General features: G+C 40.2%; 1 protein-coding gene across 2 annotated transcripts in view; it reads left to right on the forward strand.

Annotated features, from left to right (window-relative positions):
• Positions 1-18,474, forward strand: part of Ppp4r4 (protein phosphatase 4 regulatory subunit 4) — an 88,683-nt gene that overhangs the window by 67,891 nt on the left and 2,318 nt on the right. For both annotated transcript variants that reach the window (XM_021202199.2, XM_029541049.1), the window contains 11 exons: positions 749-931; positions 3,722-3,827; positions 5,212-5,359; positions 7,496-7,640; positions 8,512-8,553; positions 8,637-8,711; positions 9,967-10,036; positions 10,995-11,081; positions 11,970-12,063; positions 13,975-14,045; positions 17,158-17,305. In XM_021202199.2, coding sequence (XP_021057858.1) covers positions 749-931; positions 3,722-3,827; positions 5,212-5,359; positions 7,496-7,640; positions 8,512-8,553; positions 8,637-8,711; positions 9,967-10,036; positions 10,995-11,081; positions 11,970-12,063; positions 13,975-14,045; positions 17,158-17,305 — 1,169 coding nt within the window. The remainder of the gene's footprint in view (positions 1-748; positions 932-3,721; positions 3,828-5,211; positions 5,360-7,495; positions 7,641-8,511; positions 8,554-8,636; positions 8,712-9,966; positions 10,037-10,994; positions 11,082-11,969; positions 12,064-13,974; positions 14,046-17,157; positions 17,306-18,474) is intronic.

The raw sequence follows: 18,474 nt of genomic DNA on the forward strand, positions 1-18,474 counted from the left end.
TTTTAAAGTTGTTTAGATCTTGGGGATGAATAAGAAACTAAGGATTGAGGCTTACTAGTGATGTGTTTGTGTGTCAAGTTGACAAGGGGTCAATTGTATTGGCTAGCTTTGTGTCAACTTGACACGCTGGAGTTATCACAGAGAAAGGAACTTTAGTTGGGGAAATGCCTCCATGAGATCCAGCTGTGGGGCATTTTCTCAATTAGTGATCAAGGGTGGGGAGGGCCCCTTGTGGGTGGTGCCATCTCTGGGCTGGTAGTCTTAGATTCTATAAGAAAGCAGGCTGAGCAAGCCAGGGGAAGCAAGCCAGTGAAGACCATCCCTCCATGGCCTCTGCATCAGCTCCTGCTCCCTGACCTGCCTGAGTTCCAGTCCTGACTTCTTTCAGTGATGAACAGCAGTATGGCAGTGTAAGCTGAATAACCCTTTCCTCCCCAACCTGCTTCTTGGTCTTGGTGTTTGTGCAGGAATAGAAACCCTGACTAAGACAGTAACCAACCTGATAACCAATATATCAGGAAGAATAACAAGTCCAGGCTCTAGAAAGTTCGTTTTCTGGTACCATAAATTTTACTCAAGCATTTTTTTTTTTAAATGTTAGATTCTGCCTGATAACTACCACTCAGTGACAACTGAGATGCCTTCTAAACTCCAAAGTCCTTCCCTGGTGTCTTTTTACTCCAGGCTGCAGTTGATGGACATAGTCACCATCACTTAGTCACTGCTCTTTCCTTGGATTTCTTCACAGTTTTCCTCAGTGCCAGACTTGATTCCAGCACTCACAGCTGCTGAGCAGCGAGCTGCAGCCTCTCTGAAGTGGAGGACCCATGAGAAGCTGCTGCAGAAGTACACCTGTCTGCCTCATATCATATCGAGTGACCAGATTTATTACCGTTTCTTACAAAGAATGTTCACCATCATGATGACAAACGTGAGCCCCGAATTCCCAATTGTTTTGAATTTGGGAATAATCTTGTCATTACCAAATTCTTCACTTTTTCAAGCTATAAGAATTTCAGTTCCTATCAGCTTGGAAGGGTGGCATTTCCCCAGGTCCTGAGAAGGAGAGTCAAGTCTCTCCTCTGCTCCTCTGATTTGCCCTCTGATTGCCTTTTCCACCATTTAGCTATAGGGAGGTGTGAACAGGGTTACAAATACACTTTGTCCACCGCCAGAGAATTGTGGATAACTTACCTCAAACTTTTGTGTCATTTTTAGAAGCAGTGTGTGGCTAGTCCAGTGTGCCCTCAAATTACCACATAGTGGAACATGACATTGAACTTCTGATTCTCCTGCCTCTCTCTCTCCAATGCTGAGATTATAGGTGTATAGCACCATGCTTAATTTATATGGTGCTGTGGGTTGACTTGACTCAGGCCTTCCTGCATGCTAGGCAAGTTCTCAACCTACAGAGATGCAGTTCCTGCCCTTTACCTCAGACTTGTTATAATTCACGGGAGAGAAAGATTGACAGGATTATGTAATGTCAACTGGCAAATGAACTTCTGCTTTGCTGTTTCTTCTGCTGTCCCCACGTCAGCATCTCACATCTGTCAGGCCTTTATTCCCAAGACTCCCTGCAGGCCCCCTTAGTCTGGTACTGTGTCTTTTGTAGTGCCTAAGGACAGTTACACTGAAAGCATGCAAGCCTTGGTGTAGAGTCTTCTGTTCAAGAAGAGGAGTAACAACTTGCTCTCCATACAGCTAAGTGGAACCTCACAAAGTTGTTCACCTTTTATGAGAAGTTTCCCTCATGCCAGACTCGATTACCACATTCAGGGCTGCTGAGCAGCGAGCTGCAGTCTCTGAAGTGGAGGAGCCATGAGAAGCTGCTGCAGAAGTACACCTGTCTGTTTAGCCTACAGTTCACTGTACATTCGTGATGGCATCCTATTAAAAATTTTAAAGCTTTTTTGTTTTTAGTTTTAAAGCTGCAGCTAGTGGGGATGTAGCATTAAGGTCCTTGAAGAGCATGCATAAGGTCATAGGTCGTCCATCTCCTGTAGCAGGGTAAACAAACCAACCAAGTTTCTATGTTACAATCTGAGCAGGAGCATCTTCACTTCATAAAAGGGGAATGAGGATTCCTTCATTCAGATTTCAAAATAAGTGTTAGCTTCAAAGATTTAGAAAATAGAAAAGTATTAATGGTATTATTTTCAGCTTAAAAAATAGGAAGCACACAATATTACCTACCACCCAACAAGTTTATCACATATAGCAATGGAAATCTGAGGAATCGGAGGTTATGCCCTAGGTGTAATCTTAAAAAGTGACTTGACAATAATGAGTCCTTGTCACTTTTGTGCTTGTTTGATCTATATCTATCTATCTATCTATCTATCTATCTATCTATCTATCTATCTATCTATCTATCTATCATCTATCGTGTGTATGTATGTGTATGTGTGAGGGCATACAGGTACCGTGACATATACGTAGTAGTCAGAGGACAGCTCATGGATGCTGTTCAGAGGCCCTTATCATTGATTTCTCCCCGAAATGACTATTTTTCTTGCATTATAAGACATATTACATGAGGTATAAACTAAGTATATTTTCATGCATCTTGTATCATTTGAAATTCTGCCTTACTATACCAAATTGAAGAAGAGAGAAACAGGCTTTTATTTAGTTCATTATCTGAAATTCATTTAAGTTCTATTGTATTTGTGCATATGTATAGGCCTTAAATGTTCAGTTCTAAAGCCTCGAAAATACCTTTGTTTTGTATCCAACAGTTAACAATATTCATGTAGCATGGTGCCCAGTAGAATGTAAATGGAAAAGGACACAGCCAGCACTGTCTGGGCACCACACAGCTGTACAGATTCCCACTGTAGTAGTCTGGCCTTTGGTGAATGGAGAATTATAATGTCGATAAGTAAGGCAGGATGGTGAGCATGAATTACAATGGATAGTGTATACTTGGTTTAAAGAATTTTCTTTTAAGCTGTTAAGACTTACTCTCTAATTTCCAGTATAGGTAACTGGTTGAATTCATTTAGAATTAAAGTTCTGTGTAGTGGTGTGATGGGAATCTGAAGGAGAGAGGGTTTGGAACATTGGAAAACGTACCTGTCAGCTGGCTGGGGTCCTCTTGCTCTGCCTGATGGCACTCTCTAATATTAACACCATCGTGTAGAGTTCTGGGACCTCTGCCTCCACACTCACAAGTGGTACGGCTCTTGCATAGGCATAGCAAATGGGGACCCCTCAGTGAAGAACATTGTCCTGAGCTTAGAGCTTAGACACTCAGTCTCTAGCCCTAGATATACCAGTCCCCAGATTCTTCTGTAGTGTATCTGAACATAGATGTCTAAATTTCTACTTTAGAAGCAACACGGTTCTGGTGATGTCACTGACATGTGGCATGTTCTGTGAAATGTTTGTTAAATTTGTAGGAATCATTACTGTTCTGCCAGCTGAAAGGATAAGTAGCTGAGGAACATGTCACTTAGGAGGAGGTGGCAGGGAAATGATAGCCACAAGTCATTTAGATGTGACTATGAAATTGAATTAGGTTGTCATAGGATATTTTACGTACCTGAGTGACATTAACATTAAGTAATAGAGATCCTTCCAGAAGGGTGTGAGCTCAGGGTTTGAAAGATAGTGAACACTTCTCATTTAGCAATAGCTTGCTATTGGTTTGGTGGGGAGTAATTGTTGAACATGTATCTTAGGGTAATGGTTGTCCTTCTCCTTTTCTTTCTTTAAGAATGTCTTACCTGTCCAAAGAGCAGCTGCACGAACTCTATGCATTTTTCTACGATATAATCGTAAACAAGAGCAGAGGCATGAAGTCATTCAAAAATTAATTGAACGTAAGCAATAATCTGGGAAAAAAGTTACTAAAATAATTGACCTTAATTATCTCTTTAATGCATGGTATGTAATTTTAAAAGATAAATTAGGCTGATATTGGCAAAAAATGTGTGTGCTTTTATTTGAATTTTGTAGGTTAATTTGTATTTGTCTTGGAACTCTCTTTGTCAAAATTTCATAGATGAAAATAGTATTTAACCAGAGCCTTCTTTTGTGAATTCCAACACTGGAGAAAGTAAAATACATAAATTAAGTTGAAAGGCTAATTTCTACCTTGATGAAATAGCATTTGGAACCAAAGCATGAATAGAATATTTTTAAATCCAATAATTTATTATACAATGCTATTCTTAGTATTAATTGAATGAACAAAATATAGGCTATAATTTTTTATTGAATGGTGTTAACGGCACATATTAATGTGAATCTAGTGAACTGTAATGGTTTAGAAACTAGGTCAACACATACAAATTTATTGTAATTTGTTGAGGGCTAAAATCTTGGCAAAAATCTTTAAAGTGTTAACCCTGGTAGCAAATATATCCATGTGTCTGGTGAGTTTATCAGTCATTGACTACTCGGCTTTGACTACGATTATGCTTAACTAGTTTCCAATACAACTGTTACCAAGACTTCCTAACTATGAGAATTTATCATTTCAATCAAGAAATACCACATTTCAGGGGGGAAAAGTATTTTATAAAATTCTATTTAAGAAAAATTATGCTCAGTGTGTTTTGATTTTTTATTCCATGGCCTGTTTTAGTTCTGTTTTCATTTTGCATGAGAAGGGACTTTCATTTAGAGGAAGTTTCATTTTTAAAGATTCTGTTTGGTTTTAAGTCTTAAGAACACACTTATGTAAAAATGAGAAAATTATGCTTTAAATATTGACCTACAGTACTATCGGTAATTGTGTTTACAGATGAGTGCTCTATTTTAGACACCTTTACAGAAACAAAGAAAGAATAATTAGTTTAGTTTTAAAAGACTTGGAGAGTTTGTAGCCTACACTTGAGTTAGTTTAAGTGTATGCATTGCATCTCATCATCCTGCTTCCAGGTTTAAAACAGATGTGTGTACAGGGTCCTCAGCATGCAGGCAGTGGTCACACATGGTGACCTCATCATTCAGTCAGCACAGGTCATCTGTCAGTGGTTACTTGTGTTTATTCAGTAGAGTAACACCTTTTCTTATTTTTTAACTTGTAAATATTGTAGTCTATAAATCTAGAGCACATAATGACTGTTTTTCTCTAATCTATTATATTTGTTAAGTAGATTGCAGACAGAATAAAACTTTGCATATATTTTTAGTGTTTCACTTTGTAATATATAATTTCACGTAGGAAATACTAGATTATGCTATTTTTGTTGTTTGTAGAGTTGGGCCAAGGAAAAAGTTATTGGAATAGACTTCGCTTTTTGGATACCTGTGAATTTATCATAGAGATATTTTCCAGATCATTTTTCTGCAAATATTTCTTTCTACCTGTTATTGAACTAACCCATGACCCAGTGGCAAATGTGAGGTATGTATCACTCTGCAAGGTTTGAAAATGTTGGATTTCACTTATGTCCATTGTGGTAAACATTTGCAAACCCCTTTTCATCTGTGTTGTGGCAGTGTTCCATTCTCTTTAGAGCTGAGTAAGCAATGTGTTTATATTCCATGTTTTCTTCACCCAATTGTCTATTGATGGACTTCTCAGTTGGCTTCATAGCTTGGTTAGTAAATAGTTTGGAATACAATATTATTCTCTTAACTGATATCTGAGATCTTTTGTCTTACTGGGCTGAGCAAGCACAAGTCAAAGCCAGCCAGCCTGCCTGCCAGCCTGGCTGAGTAAATATTATTTGTATGGTAAGAGCCTTAGCAAGTACTGCTTATCAAAAGCGCTAGTCCCTAATGTCAAGATCATTATAATCCTGTGGGCCCATGAGTCAATGTTTTCTAGATATGCTTTGGGTAGTAAAAAGTGATTTATGCTTTGTGTGCTTCTCAAGTGAATGTTTTAGCATTCAATTTACTGAGTTTAGACACCGTAAGGCTGGGGAAATCCTATTGCTATTCAGAGGAACCTTTTCTTCAGTGGCCAGAAGTGAACTAAGTTTTCTGGGGAGGACTTGAGAGTTCTCAGTTATAGTGTCCCCTGTATCTGTGCTGAGCAGTGAGTGAGTTGGAGGCCATTGGTACTCAATGTTGAGAATCCCGGAGACTTTCTTCACCTCTTCAGATGCACAGACTCAAGGGCTATTCTGTTGGAAAAGCTCTCAACTGAAGGTCTGCAGACAGCTTCCTGGCAACCCTTGGAATGGTATTTAGCTGCATCAAGGTTTGCAAAAGAAACACAGCATTAATCTGGAGAGTATATGATGAGTGAATGACTCCAGCAGCTGTAAGACATCCCTTCCCAGAACGAGCCTAAAGAGGCAGGGTTGGTGTTTAACAAAGCAGAGCACCTCACTGGCAGCCTTCCTTCCCTGGGATGGTGTTCTTCACTTCAGGATCTCCAAGATTTTGCCTCCCAGAGCCTCCTTGTGTCTTCTTTATCCAGCTGATCTGAACAGTGTTTCCCATTCTCATCTTCTCTCACTGCCCTTATTATGCTAAGTATCTCTCCATCCTTATGCCTAAACTATCATCTTCATGCATCATTCACTTACTCTCTTGCAAGGACATCCACCTGCACAGGAGGCTTACTGAGACAGCTGCAGATTTATAATTTCCTTTGAATTTCGAATGGGCATCCCAGACTTAATCTGTCTAGCATTCAGTGCTGGCTCTGCTTTGTCTGTAGCTCTTCCTTTTGCAGGTCTCTGCATGTCAGGAAGCAGCTGGTTCATCTTCCCCCTGCTCAAGTCAAATCCTAAATTTACCCTTTCCATCATCCCAACTGCAGTCCCTGAGGCCACTCTGTGGCTCACAGAAGACATGCAAAGTGCAGGCTTCTCTGGGCACCTTGGCTGCTGCTTCTGGCTCAAAGTGCTGCCAGTTCTTGCTTTGAGGGTTTCTCTATTGTTTCTCTTACCTCCTTAACCACTTATGGTCTAATGTCAAAACAGCATCTGATAATTCGGAAAGTTAAGTTGGATCACTTTACCCCTCTGCTCATACCCTCCAATGTGTTCATTATATTTGAAATTGACACCTGGCTCCATACAGTGCCTCACAGGGCCCTTGTCACCACTCAGGTCTCCTCCTAAGCTCATCTTTGCTCTACTCTGCCTCAAGTCTAGTTTGCTAATTCAGAGTATCACTAGGCAAGCCTTCCATGATGGCCACAATGCTTTTTCAGATGTGTGAGTGGCTTGCTCCCTGATTTCTAGGTCTTTCCTTAAATATCATCTGTTCAGTGAAAACATCACTGACTTTCTCAAACACTGCCTTCCAGACTGACTCGCTACTTCCTGGCAGACATTTTCTTTGTCCATGCATTCTGTCTTCCAGGCCCCAGAGTAGAGTGGAAATCCAGAGGAACAGAGGATTCTGTTGGTTTGATTCCATTTTGTGTCTTGTTATGCAGACTAGCGAATGTCTTATAGACAGTAGGCACTGCACGCAAACTTGCTGCATGGGCAGAGGAGCGCTGAGGTTTCCTGAAACTTGTCCCTTTTCAGTTGCACATCCCTGTTACTCTCCATTATTAAACTCACTCTCACCACAGAATGAAACTTTGCTACCTGCTGCCCAAGGTGAAGTCTGCTCTGAAGATTCCTGCAGACATGCATCTCCTCCAGCAGTTAGAAATGTGTGTGAGAAAACTCCTGTGTCAAGAGAAAGATAAAGATGTCCTGGCTATTGTGAAGAAAGTAAGTCAATGTGTCTCTCAGTCTGGCCCTGTTAAGCTCTGCTTCCCCACCTCAGTCTGAAAGGTTAGTGAGCTTCACAAGTGCAGAAAGAATGAATAAACAGCAGGGTGTATGTTTGCTGCTGCTCTTAAACAGTAGTTCCTTCAAATGCGCATTTCTAAAGAGCAATCCGTTTTTGTTACTCTCAACAGGAGTTCCCCGTGGGGAGCTGAGCACCTTCAAGGTGTTTGTGAACTTGGTTTAAATGATCACCAATACCTTATTCCCTAGACTTTATTTATCACAATCAGGTGAAATTAGGAAATTTTACTGACAGTAAAGTTAGAGAAGTCATGCTATCTAAAAGAGTGTGGGAAGACCCCGGAAGAGTGGATTCAGGTCTGTTTGACGTTGAAGGGGCTAGATCTAGAACACTGGCTGCTTGAGCACAAGCAGATAGGAATCAGAGCCCCCGCCCTGGATAGCTGGCATCACCCTAGCACATCCCTTTCCAAATGCCCTGATTTTAGGCCATTTGATTTCGCTCTAGCATGTGGGCTGGTTATGTGGGGTTTCTAGAAATGTTGGAAAACTAAAGATAGTAAAAAATTTGGGTTAGTGAGGTCAAACTTTAAAAATACTTAAGCTTTCAAAAGCTACACTTAGTATGTAACCAATACTGTTATAAGATCAATAAAAAGATGTGAATGGGTGGGGCTTTGAAACACACTTTTGAGTGTTTATTGGTGGTCAAAGATTAGTTTATTAATATCATAGTGTAAACTCTTCTCTTTGAACTCCATTGGTTAAGGACCGGCTTTTTACAAATGATTGGTTGGTTGCATTTTCTTCCTGTTGAGTCATCTGTAATTTCTGAAACCTTTCCTTGTAGACGGTATTAGAGTTGGACAGAATGGAGATGTCTATGGATATGGTAAGTACATCCTATAAAGAGACATTTACATCAGCAAGAGCTTGGCACTAATGACTGACAGTGTCATTTTAAATTTTACACAGTTCCAGAAAAAAAATTATGAGAAAGATTTGTTGGATCAAGAGAAAGAAAGAGAAGAACTGCTGTTTTTGGAAATGGTATGTTGTTTCCCACAGACACAGTCCTTTCTAGTTAGCATTAGCTGAGCTTTGTTACTAAACCTAAAACTAATTTATTTCAGTTTTATGTTGTTCCATATTTCCTAAAAGGCCGAAGAAAAACCTTGATTTTCTGAAGTTTTATCTTTTTATGAATTAGAAGTAAAATTACAATTGAGAGTGTTTAGCAAAATGAATTTCTTAAGTGAAATTAATGTGTGAGTAACCACATATATTCAGTCCTAGTTGAGACATTCCCACCTGTTCCTGGCAATCCATCCTCAGCATCTGTTCATCCTCAGTATCCATCCTCAGCATCCATTCATATTCAGTATCCATCCTCAGTATCCATTCTCAGCATCCATTCATCCTCAGTATCCATCCTCAGCATCCATTCATACTCAGTATCCATCCTCAGCATCCATTTATCCTCAGCATCCATCCACTAAAAAGACAACCCTTTTTTTTACTTTTAGTTATGTGTTATATATGTGAGAAAGGAGTCAGCTTCCCTGGAACTTGTTGCATGTGGTTGTGAGTCATGCAGCACGAGACCTCTGGAAGAGCATTACTTGTTCTTAGCCACTGAGCCATCTCTCTAGTCCCCTAAAATATATTTCAAAGGTTTGCCTGATAGTTAAAAGGATGTTAGAGCAAACACAGAGGTGGACAGTGGATGCCCGTTGAAAGGACCAAAGCTTGTCCCGGCTATTTGAGCTCTTACCTGCAGTGTTCCACATAATCATAAGCTGATGGTCAGTTTGCCTTGCAGCATCTTCTGTGTGAAAATGCCATTTTCCTGACATCTTTAGTTTACAGTTTTAAGTGGTTTTCTACATATCAAACTTCAGTAAGATATATTAAGTATGTTTGGTAGACTTCTCTTTCCTCTCAGACTTTTTAAAGAAAAATATTTTGTCATTTATCAAATAGGATTGAAATAAGCATGGTTAAATAACTATAGTTAGACAAAGGCTCTGCTGATGAGAAACGCTAAAGACCTTGTGGGAAAGAAATGTGCATTATAGAACAATGCCAGAGTCACTGTTTTAGTTGGACAAACTCTGTGATGTAAAAAGGCCACAGAAACAAAACAAAACCAAACTCTGAATTCTTTAAACACAGCACCAAAGGGAAAACCCATTTTTAAGGGTATTTTTTTTGTGAGGGATTTCTGTATCTCTAAAGCTGAGAGTCATTTTCTCCAGAACACGTTCCCAAGCTGCACCTGTAACACAAGGCTGTGTCCCAACAGGAACAGCTAGAGAAGGAGAAGCATCAGAATGACGGGAGGTTGGCCAGTGACAAGAGCTTTGAGAAGAAACGTGAGTGCTCTGTGTCTCCCCAGCTGCTTCAGAGTTAAAGATAAGCGGGAAATCAGGACCCTTCTCAGGGGTCTCAGTCTTTTCAGCAGAGGAATTTAAGAATACACGCAAAAGGAAGATGGAGAGTAACTTTATTGGTATTTAAAAGATAAACTCTGGGTCAGGCAAGCTGTTAATCTTGGAGGTGGAAGATAGAGAAGATGAAAAGAAAAAGTCATGCCATTTGAGTTTCGCTGGAATGGAGGAGAACCATAGGGGAGACAGGAGCACATATGGTGGGTGGACAACTTCAGAGAGAGTGAAGCCCAAAACTTTCGGGAAACCATGCTGAGGAAGGCAACAGGAAAAGCAGACATTTGAAACTGTGTGCCTGCAGCTCTCTCTGAGCAATTGCACAGAAGCCAGGAATCTGGGAAAGAAATGTATATTATATCATTAAAGAGGCAGCTATGCCTTCCTGAAGTATGATGGTTGAAGAGCCTTAGCCAGGTTCTTGACCAGCCCAGCTGGATTAACTCTTAAAGGAGCAGACCCAGGTTCCATCTAAAGGTGGATTCCATTCTTTTGGCCTTGGGACTACCAATGCTACAGTAACATTTGTATCTTTGTATACTATGCTGCTTTAATTTGGTAGGGAAAATTACTTTTTTACATTTTTAAAAAAAAGTTAGTTTTCAAAATTGGCTGGTTAATGTGGTGTAGGTAATAGGAGTATATCAAATAGTAATAATAATTGGAGGAATAATAATAATAATGATAGGCTCAGAGCCTCTGGATGGGACACTTAATGTTGGATGTCAGTTGTCAGGTGTAAGGTTGTGGAGTAGATCTTCAGCAACAGAGACTGAAATGTGGGAGTATATAAAGTAAGAGTATCTGGAAAATCATGCTGGTTAATAGAGATAATGATGTTATAGAAGTCAGATGAAATTATACAACTTAAAAGGGTTTATTTTAGGCAGAGACTCCAGGACACCAACGCAGAACCTGTCCAAAAACTTGCCCATTTCTGTTCCTGGACCCTCCTCTAGCACTGCATCAACAAGTAAGAAATGAGTCTGTTATGATTCATACATTTTTGTTTTCCAGACAGGGTTTCTCTGTGTAGCCTTGGTGGTCCTGAAACTCACTCTGTAGACCAGACTAATCTTGAACTCACAGAGTTCCGCCTGCTTCTGCCTCCTGGGTTCTGGCATGCACCATTACTAACTGGCTCATAAAGTGTTTTGTTTTGTTTTGTTTTTAAAAGACAGATTATATATATTAGATATATGTTTTAAGAGTATTCATTTATGTTCTTAATAGTGAGAAAAAATGGAGATTTATTCAATGGTGCTATATTGGGAAGAGGAGCTAAGATCCCTTAACACTACCCCTTCCCTCCCTGTTAAGTCCACTTTCAGGGTCCTGTGATAAGGTTAAGATTTAATTAGAGGGCTGTGGTTATGCATATCTGAGTGGGCAAGGTCAAGGTGCAGTCCTGTCCATCCCTGACTCATTGTCTCTTCTGTCATCTGATCTGATAAATTGTACATCTCTCTCCAGGAGAAAAATTCCCCTCTGCTTCCCAAAACTCAGGCTCCCTCTTCTCCCTGCATGAAATTCCTGAGAGCATTCTAGTTCCTTGAGGCCCACTGTTTCAATATTCTGAAGGTCAAAGGGTGAGAAGAAGTGTCTGTGTAGAGTATCTTCATCCCTGCTAAGCCATTTACATTTGCCAGTTTGAATGTGTTCTTAGCCTTTTCCAGTTAAGTTTTCATTTATTCTTAATGGGTAGTTTGAATGACAGTTACTCTAGTCAGCTCAGACTGAGAAGTAAAAACTGATCCTTCTGGATTTTTCTGGAAATGATGTGTCCTGAGGAGGACTTTGGGGTTGGAACAGTTAAGGGAGCACCGAAAACTGAATTTTTCTTCTTTCTGCTTTACTCTAGGCAAAGAAATCAAGAAATCCAAATTGACTCGAAGCCAGTCTTTTAATAATCAAGCTTTTCATGCAAAATATGGCACCTTAGACAAGTGTGCTAGGTATGTGCTGTCAGCTGTTTATTCTTAGAGTTTTTCTTTTGTGGTCATCACATTCACTTACATGAAATACTAATATCACTATAATCAGAATTAATTTTGAATTTTTTATGGGCTGACAATTTGTCACTTCTGTAAAGATTATTACATTAAAAAATAGAGGGTGTTTACTATTTGTTAAAAATAGGTATCTTGCCGGGCGTGGTGGCGCACGCCTTTAATCCCAGCACTCGGGAGGTAGAGGCAGGTGGATTTCTGAGTTCGAGGCCAGCCTGGTCTACAAAGTGAGTTCCAGGACAGCCAGGGCTATACAGAGAAACCCTGTCTCAAAAAACAAAAAAACAAACAAACAAACAAACAAAAAGGTATCTTTGCATTGTCAGAAGATATTACCATGATATTATATGATAATATAATTGGCTCTACCCATCATTTATGAGAAAGGCCGGCTACACTGTACGCACCTCTTAACCTTCAGATGGTTGTGAGCATGCTCTACTTGCCAGCAGGTTGCACATGGGTGTGCATTGAATCATTTCTCCGTGTAGAGAAGCCACAGGCATGATCATCCAGTGAGCGGTCAGAACTGGGCTCTGATAGCAAATGCATATTTGCTTTCCATTTATAGCCAAAATCCAGATGATAGTTAAGGTTAGAGGAGAAGCAGCATGGTTGACTATCACTGTTCGTTATCTGTGGTATGTGCATACAGCTTTTAGAGTTCTAGGTCCTTGGAAAAGCAAAGTAGTCTTAAGAAACCGTGAGATTGCCTGCACAAGACCTGTATACAAGGTGAAGCTAGTCAGTGTTCTATCATGGAGTCCCTACCCCTAACTGAGATGCTCCTGACAGCTGCTGGCTTCTCAGGGAGCAAAGTCTCTTTTCTTTAATGTTGTGGCCCTGGGGGGTCAGCTCTGTGCTGGTGGATGACCCCATACCTATGAGCAGCACAAAGTATACTTGATAGGTTGTTGGGCTTTTGTTTTGTTTTGCTTTTTAAGGAGGGCACGAAGTTGGGAGAGTATGAAGAAATAGGTAGGGGTGGATCTAGGAAGAGTTAGAAGGAGGAGTGTAGGGGAAAATATGGTTAACATACATTATATAAACTAGGCAGTGGTGGAACATGCCTTTAATACAGAACTCGGAGACAGAGACAGGCAGATCAGTGACTTAAAGGCTAGCCTGGTCTACAGAGTAAATTCTAGGAAACCCAGGGCTACACAGAGAAACCCTGTCTCTAAAACCAAAAACCAAACCACAACAAAATACATTGTATGAAATTCTCAAGTAATATATATTTTATACTAAAAAGAAAACATAAATGCCTTTAAAATATTATTTCTCAAGATAAAGAACACATTGAAGAAAATGTTTTTTTTTCTGTTATCATTTATACCTTATTCCAGACTTTAAGCTCTAGTTTTTGACACAGTAGACCCATGCATTTTCCTAGCCAACAGTATTCTCAGGGTGTAAAAAGGTGATTCTAACTAAAGATAAGCTAGTGCCAGGAACATTTAACTGATGTTACCTAACCTTGTTGAGCACCCAGAGAAAATCTGTAGGTTTGATGAAGCAAAGGAAATGCTTAAGCTATAGAAAAGGGGTGCATTTTGAAGCATGAATGTAAGAAAAAAAGATATACACAATAGGTAGGTTTCAAAAGAAGGAGAAGGATAGGAGGAGCAGGAGGACGAGGAGCAGGAGGAGGAGGAGCAGGAGGAAGAGGAAGAAGAGGAGGAAGAGGAAGGGGAGGAGGAAGAAGAGGAGGAAGAGGAGGAGGTGGAAGAAGAGGAGGAAGAGGAGGAGGTGGAGGAAAAGCATTTATAAAACAAGATTAAAAACCCTAAGTATTAGGTAACTAAGACTAAAAACTGTGGTTTTATGTTGTAACTGAGTCACATTCTTTTTTAGTAAAAGTTCCACCTTAGCACACACGTCTTCCGTCTCAGGGCTGGTGAGGACTGCCATGCTGTCACTAACTGGTAAGCAGCAACATAAACATAAAATGGCTACTTTAATAAACTATTACTCTCTTTAAGCAACTTGTCTTTTTAATTCTAGATATGTTTTTCTTGATGTCTTCATCAAGCCTTAAAGCAATTAAACTATTCCTGTGACTGGGGAAACTGAGGTTTCTTTTTGGGGTTCTTAGTCTATTTAATAAAAGAATTTATAAGCAAACTTGAAACTTGAGGGCACTTTTATTAGAATTTAAGAGAAAGCAGCCAGATAGGCAGGCTGTAAATCTTAGCAGCTGCCAGGAGAAGAGAAATGGAGAAGGGAAAAGACAGTCATACAGTCTGAGTTTAGCCAGAGTGGCAGACAAGGGAATCCAAAGTACCAGAGAAAGCACATCTGGGCTCTGGCTAGCATCTAAGAGATGAGAGAAGACAAAAGTTATGCCTTTCTGAGTCAGGAACAGGAAGTTGAGCAGATTCAATAGACCCTCAGAGGGGCTTTCAGGGACTGTCCTGGGGCAAGGAATTCTGGGAAGAAAACTATATTATCTCATGCAAGGCTAATTATTCTTCATAGCTCTTTAAGCATGGCTTCCTGAGTTGTGGTCGAGCAGACAATGGTATGCTTCTATCCAGAGGTAGATTCCATTCTTTTGGGTAGGAGGCAGCCATTTTCTCTTAATGGGCCATTAGTGCTACTTTAGCACAGCAATCGAGGAAATACTTGGCCATATACTTTTTTTTTAAAACTATATCAAGACTCAGAGTTTAACACCTGTGAAGAGAGGATCTACCATGTACGTGCCTGCTGAACCATAGGCAGACATTCACAGTAATTCCTAAAGAAGTTGAGCATAATCCATTTACTATCATATATACCTAGAAGTTTGTTCCAAGGGCCAGAAGATTCATACAATGGCCAGGTTGTAAATATTCTAATTCTAGTCACTGTGGGCTAGTCACAGTCACCCATCTCTGCCATTGCAGTGTGATAGCAGCCATGGTCACTGCATGCTGAAGAAACTTAACCACCTAGGCTGGTGTTTGATTCAAAGTCTTTATAGTAGAAGACAGAATTATTCATAGAAAAAATAGAATATATTACTAAAAATTACTTGTGGCTTTCTAATTTTATATATTGGAAATATTGGTTAAGAGCTATAATAATGATTGATAAATGTTACAGTAGATAATAGTGGCCTTTAGTTTTATTATGGGATCTGAAATCTTAAGAGTTTAGCTACATTTTGAGTATTCTGTCTTCCCCTTTAGTATGTTCATTTTATTCTTATGAAAACTATGTATAACATACCAGATAGTTTGCAAAGTGTTTTTATTTTCAGAATAGATACTTTCTATAATTAAAGCATTGATATCCAGACACAGAAATCAACATGGTAGACCATGAATATCACTGGAAATCTGAAGTGCATTGGTCATGAGAGTTATTTAATGGTGTCATTACCATGTCATTCAAAAATGGCACTAGACCAATTGGGTACTTATTATTGAAGAAAACCCAAACTCCAACCTCAATTCATATATATAATTCATATATATATATATATATATATATATATATATATATAATTTAACTCAAAATGTAAACTTAAGCACAAAAGGTAACATTGCAAATTTTTGAAGATATGGAAGGAAGTCTGTAATTTTGGGGCAGATAGATATTTATATTAACCATAGCAGAATAGTAGTGACAGTATATTGTGTCAGAATTTCAAACTCAGCATTTTGAGATAGGGTCATAGAAAAACACAAGTGAAGATCTTGAGTGGGAGAAAATACACATACTGTACCTGATCTGAAAAGGACCTGTTTCTAGAATGTTCAAAGACGTCTAAGCCTAGGCACCTAAGCTTAAAAAGAACAAAAGATTTGAATGTGAACTTTTAAAGAATGTAAAGATGTGAGTGTATGAAAAGATGTTTAGCATCTCCAGTCATTAGGGAAGACTGATTTAAAGCAGTGAGAAAGTGGAACATAGCAGTATATGCCTGCAGTCCTAGCACTTGGAGTGGGAGGTGGTAGGATTAGGAGTTCAATTTCATCCTTGGCTGGGAGACAGCAAAGCAGAGCAGAGCAGAGCAGAGCAAAAGAACAGAGCAGGAGAGCAGAGCAGGAGCAGGAGCAGGAGCAGGAGCAGGAGCAGGAGCAGGAGCAGGAGCAGGAGCAGGAGAACAGAGCAGGAGCAGAGCAGGAACAGAACAGAGCAGGAGCAGAACAGAGCAGGAGCAGAGCAGGAGCAGGAGCAGGAGCAGGAGCAGAGCAGAGCAGGAGCAGGAGCAGAGCAGGAGCAGAGCAGAGCAGGAGAGCAAAGCAGGAGAGCAGAGCAGAGCAGAGCAGGAGCAGAGCAGGAGCAGAGCAGAGAGTGCAGAGCAGAAGCAATGAGAAAATGCTCTGCTGCTTGTTACTCTCTAACATGTCTGAAATTGAAATGCTAATAATGCAAAGGCCAAGGATGAAGAAAGAGCACCCTGAAGGCTTCCATTCACAAGAGTTGAAGCAAAGGAGAAAATATGTTGGCAACTTCATCTGAAGTTAAACACATTAAGAAACCCAGCACATCTAGTCCTAAGCATTCACTGAGAAATATTAAAACATAGCCACATGCAGATTTACATACAAACGTTCATAGAGGTTTTATTTATCATAGTCAATAACTAGAACTATCTAAATGTCTGTCAGTAAGCATTTAGGACAAATGTTAGGCATCCATATAACACCAGTTATGAAACATTAATATTCTTATATAGATGAATTTCAGTTTTACTGATCACATGAAAAAAGTAAGATGGTATATTCTCTATGAGTCTTTCTATATAAAATTCTAGAAAGTGCAAGCTAACCTTTAATGAGGGGAAATTGGAGGTCTGTAGAGGAGGAGCTGGAGAAGGAGTGACTCTGATGGGCCCAGGAGGACATTTAGTGATAGCATGTTTTCACGTCTTGATTGTGGTAATGGCAGTGGATTATACACATGCCAAACCTTAATGTAGTACACTCTACTGTGTAAATTATACCTTTATAACACTGACTTAAGAAGAGAAAAAAAGCCTGGCATGTTCTCTCCTCGGTGATCATCTTTCTGAGTGTATCAATACCTCTGCCTCTCCATTTCCAGATGACTCATTCCGGACTCGCAATGCCAGTAGTGTTCCAGCTTCCTTTTCTCCTAACCCTGTCTTGCCCAGCACTTCCCGTGGGCCAGGTAACACAACCGATCCAAAGAGTAGTGGCAGTAAAGATGCACAGCCCCGGAAGGCTACCTTGTGAGTACCATGTGACCCGCTTCTGAATATGCTGTGTGGCTCAGGGCACCTTCCTTCCCTCTGCCACACTTCAAAGAACTGGAAATGTCTCCAGTGAGATGATGTGAGATGATGGTAGCTCTAGTGTGAGCTTCACTGTGTTAGTGTAAGAGGTCTTATGGTAACATCTAACAGAGACATTGTCTACTAGGTATCTAAATACCTAACTGTAGTGTCTGATCACCCTACCAGGTGGGTACAGCTGTTGCCACTTTGAAATACCACAACAGTAGAACACTGACTGCTCTTCCAGAGGTCCTAAGTTCAATCCCCTGGTGGTTCCCAACCATCTGTAATGGGATCCGATGCCCTCTTCTGGTGTGTCTGAAGAGATTGACAGTATACTCAAATACATAAAATAAACCTTAAAAAAAATAAAAGAAAAAGAAATACCACAACAGCACAGAACCCAGAAGTGCAGGCTCAGTGAGCTGAAAATACTTCTCAAAACTTGTGCTTAGAAGTTAAAGATATGAAGGGCCTGTTTTCTTCTCCCATGATTTCTTTCTGTGTGCTATTTGCATCTTGTTTGAATTATTATTTTTTGAATATTTAAAAGAATGTGATACCCTGAAAGTCATCACATTGGCATTCCAAGGGTGCCCAGGCCGTAGTCCCAGCTTTAGTCCCAGTTTTGCGCTTTCACACAGAGCAGCCATTCAGAGCACAGGGAACCTCTGAGACTCACAGGGAGCAGCCATTCAGATCACAGGGAACCTCTGAGACTCACGTTTCCTCCTGAGCACTAAGCTCATGAGCATGTCCCTTCTCTCTCTCTTTTTCTTCCTCACTCCCTCCTTCTGTTCCTCCCTTCCTTCCTAAGTTCTGCTTTCAAGATGGGACTCACCATGTAGCCCACCCAGGCCGAGAACTTGAGATCCTCTTGCTGTAGCCTGGGCTACATGTACCCCATTCCATTCAGAATTCAAAACTAAAGATATTAAGGAGTTCAGAAGACTGTGGGACAAAGTGCTGCACAAATAATCCTAGGACAGTTGATTCAGAAGTTGCAGTGTTGGGCTGGTGAGATGGCTCAGTGGGTAAGAGCACCCGACTGCTCTTCCAAAGGTCTGGAGTTCAAATCCCAGCAACCACATGGTGGCTCATAACCATCCGTAACAAGATCTGAC

This window comes from Mus pahari, chromosome 7 (genome assembly GCF_900095145.1).
Source record: "Mus pahari chromosome 7, PAHARI_EIJ_v1.1, whole genome shotgun sequence".
NCBI classification, from domain to species: domain Eukaryota; kingdom Metazoa; phylum Chordata; class Mammalia; order Rodentia; family Muridae; genus Mus; species Mus pahari.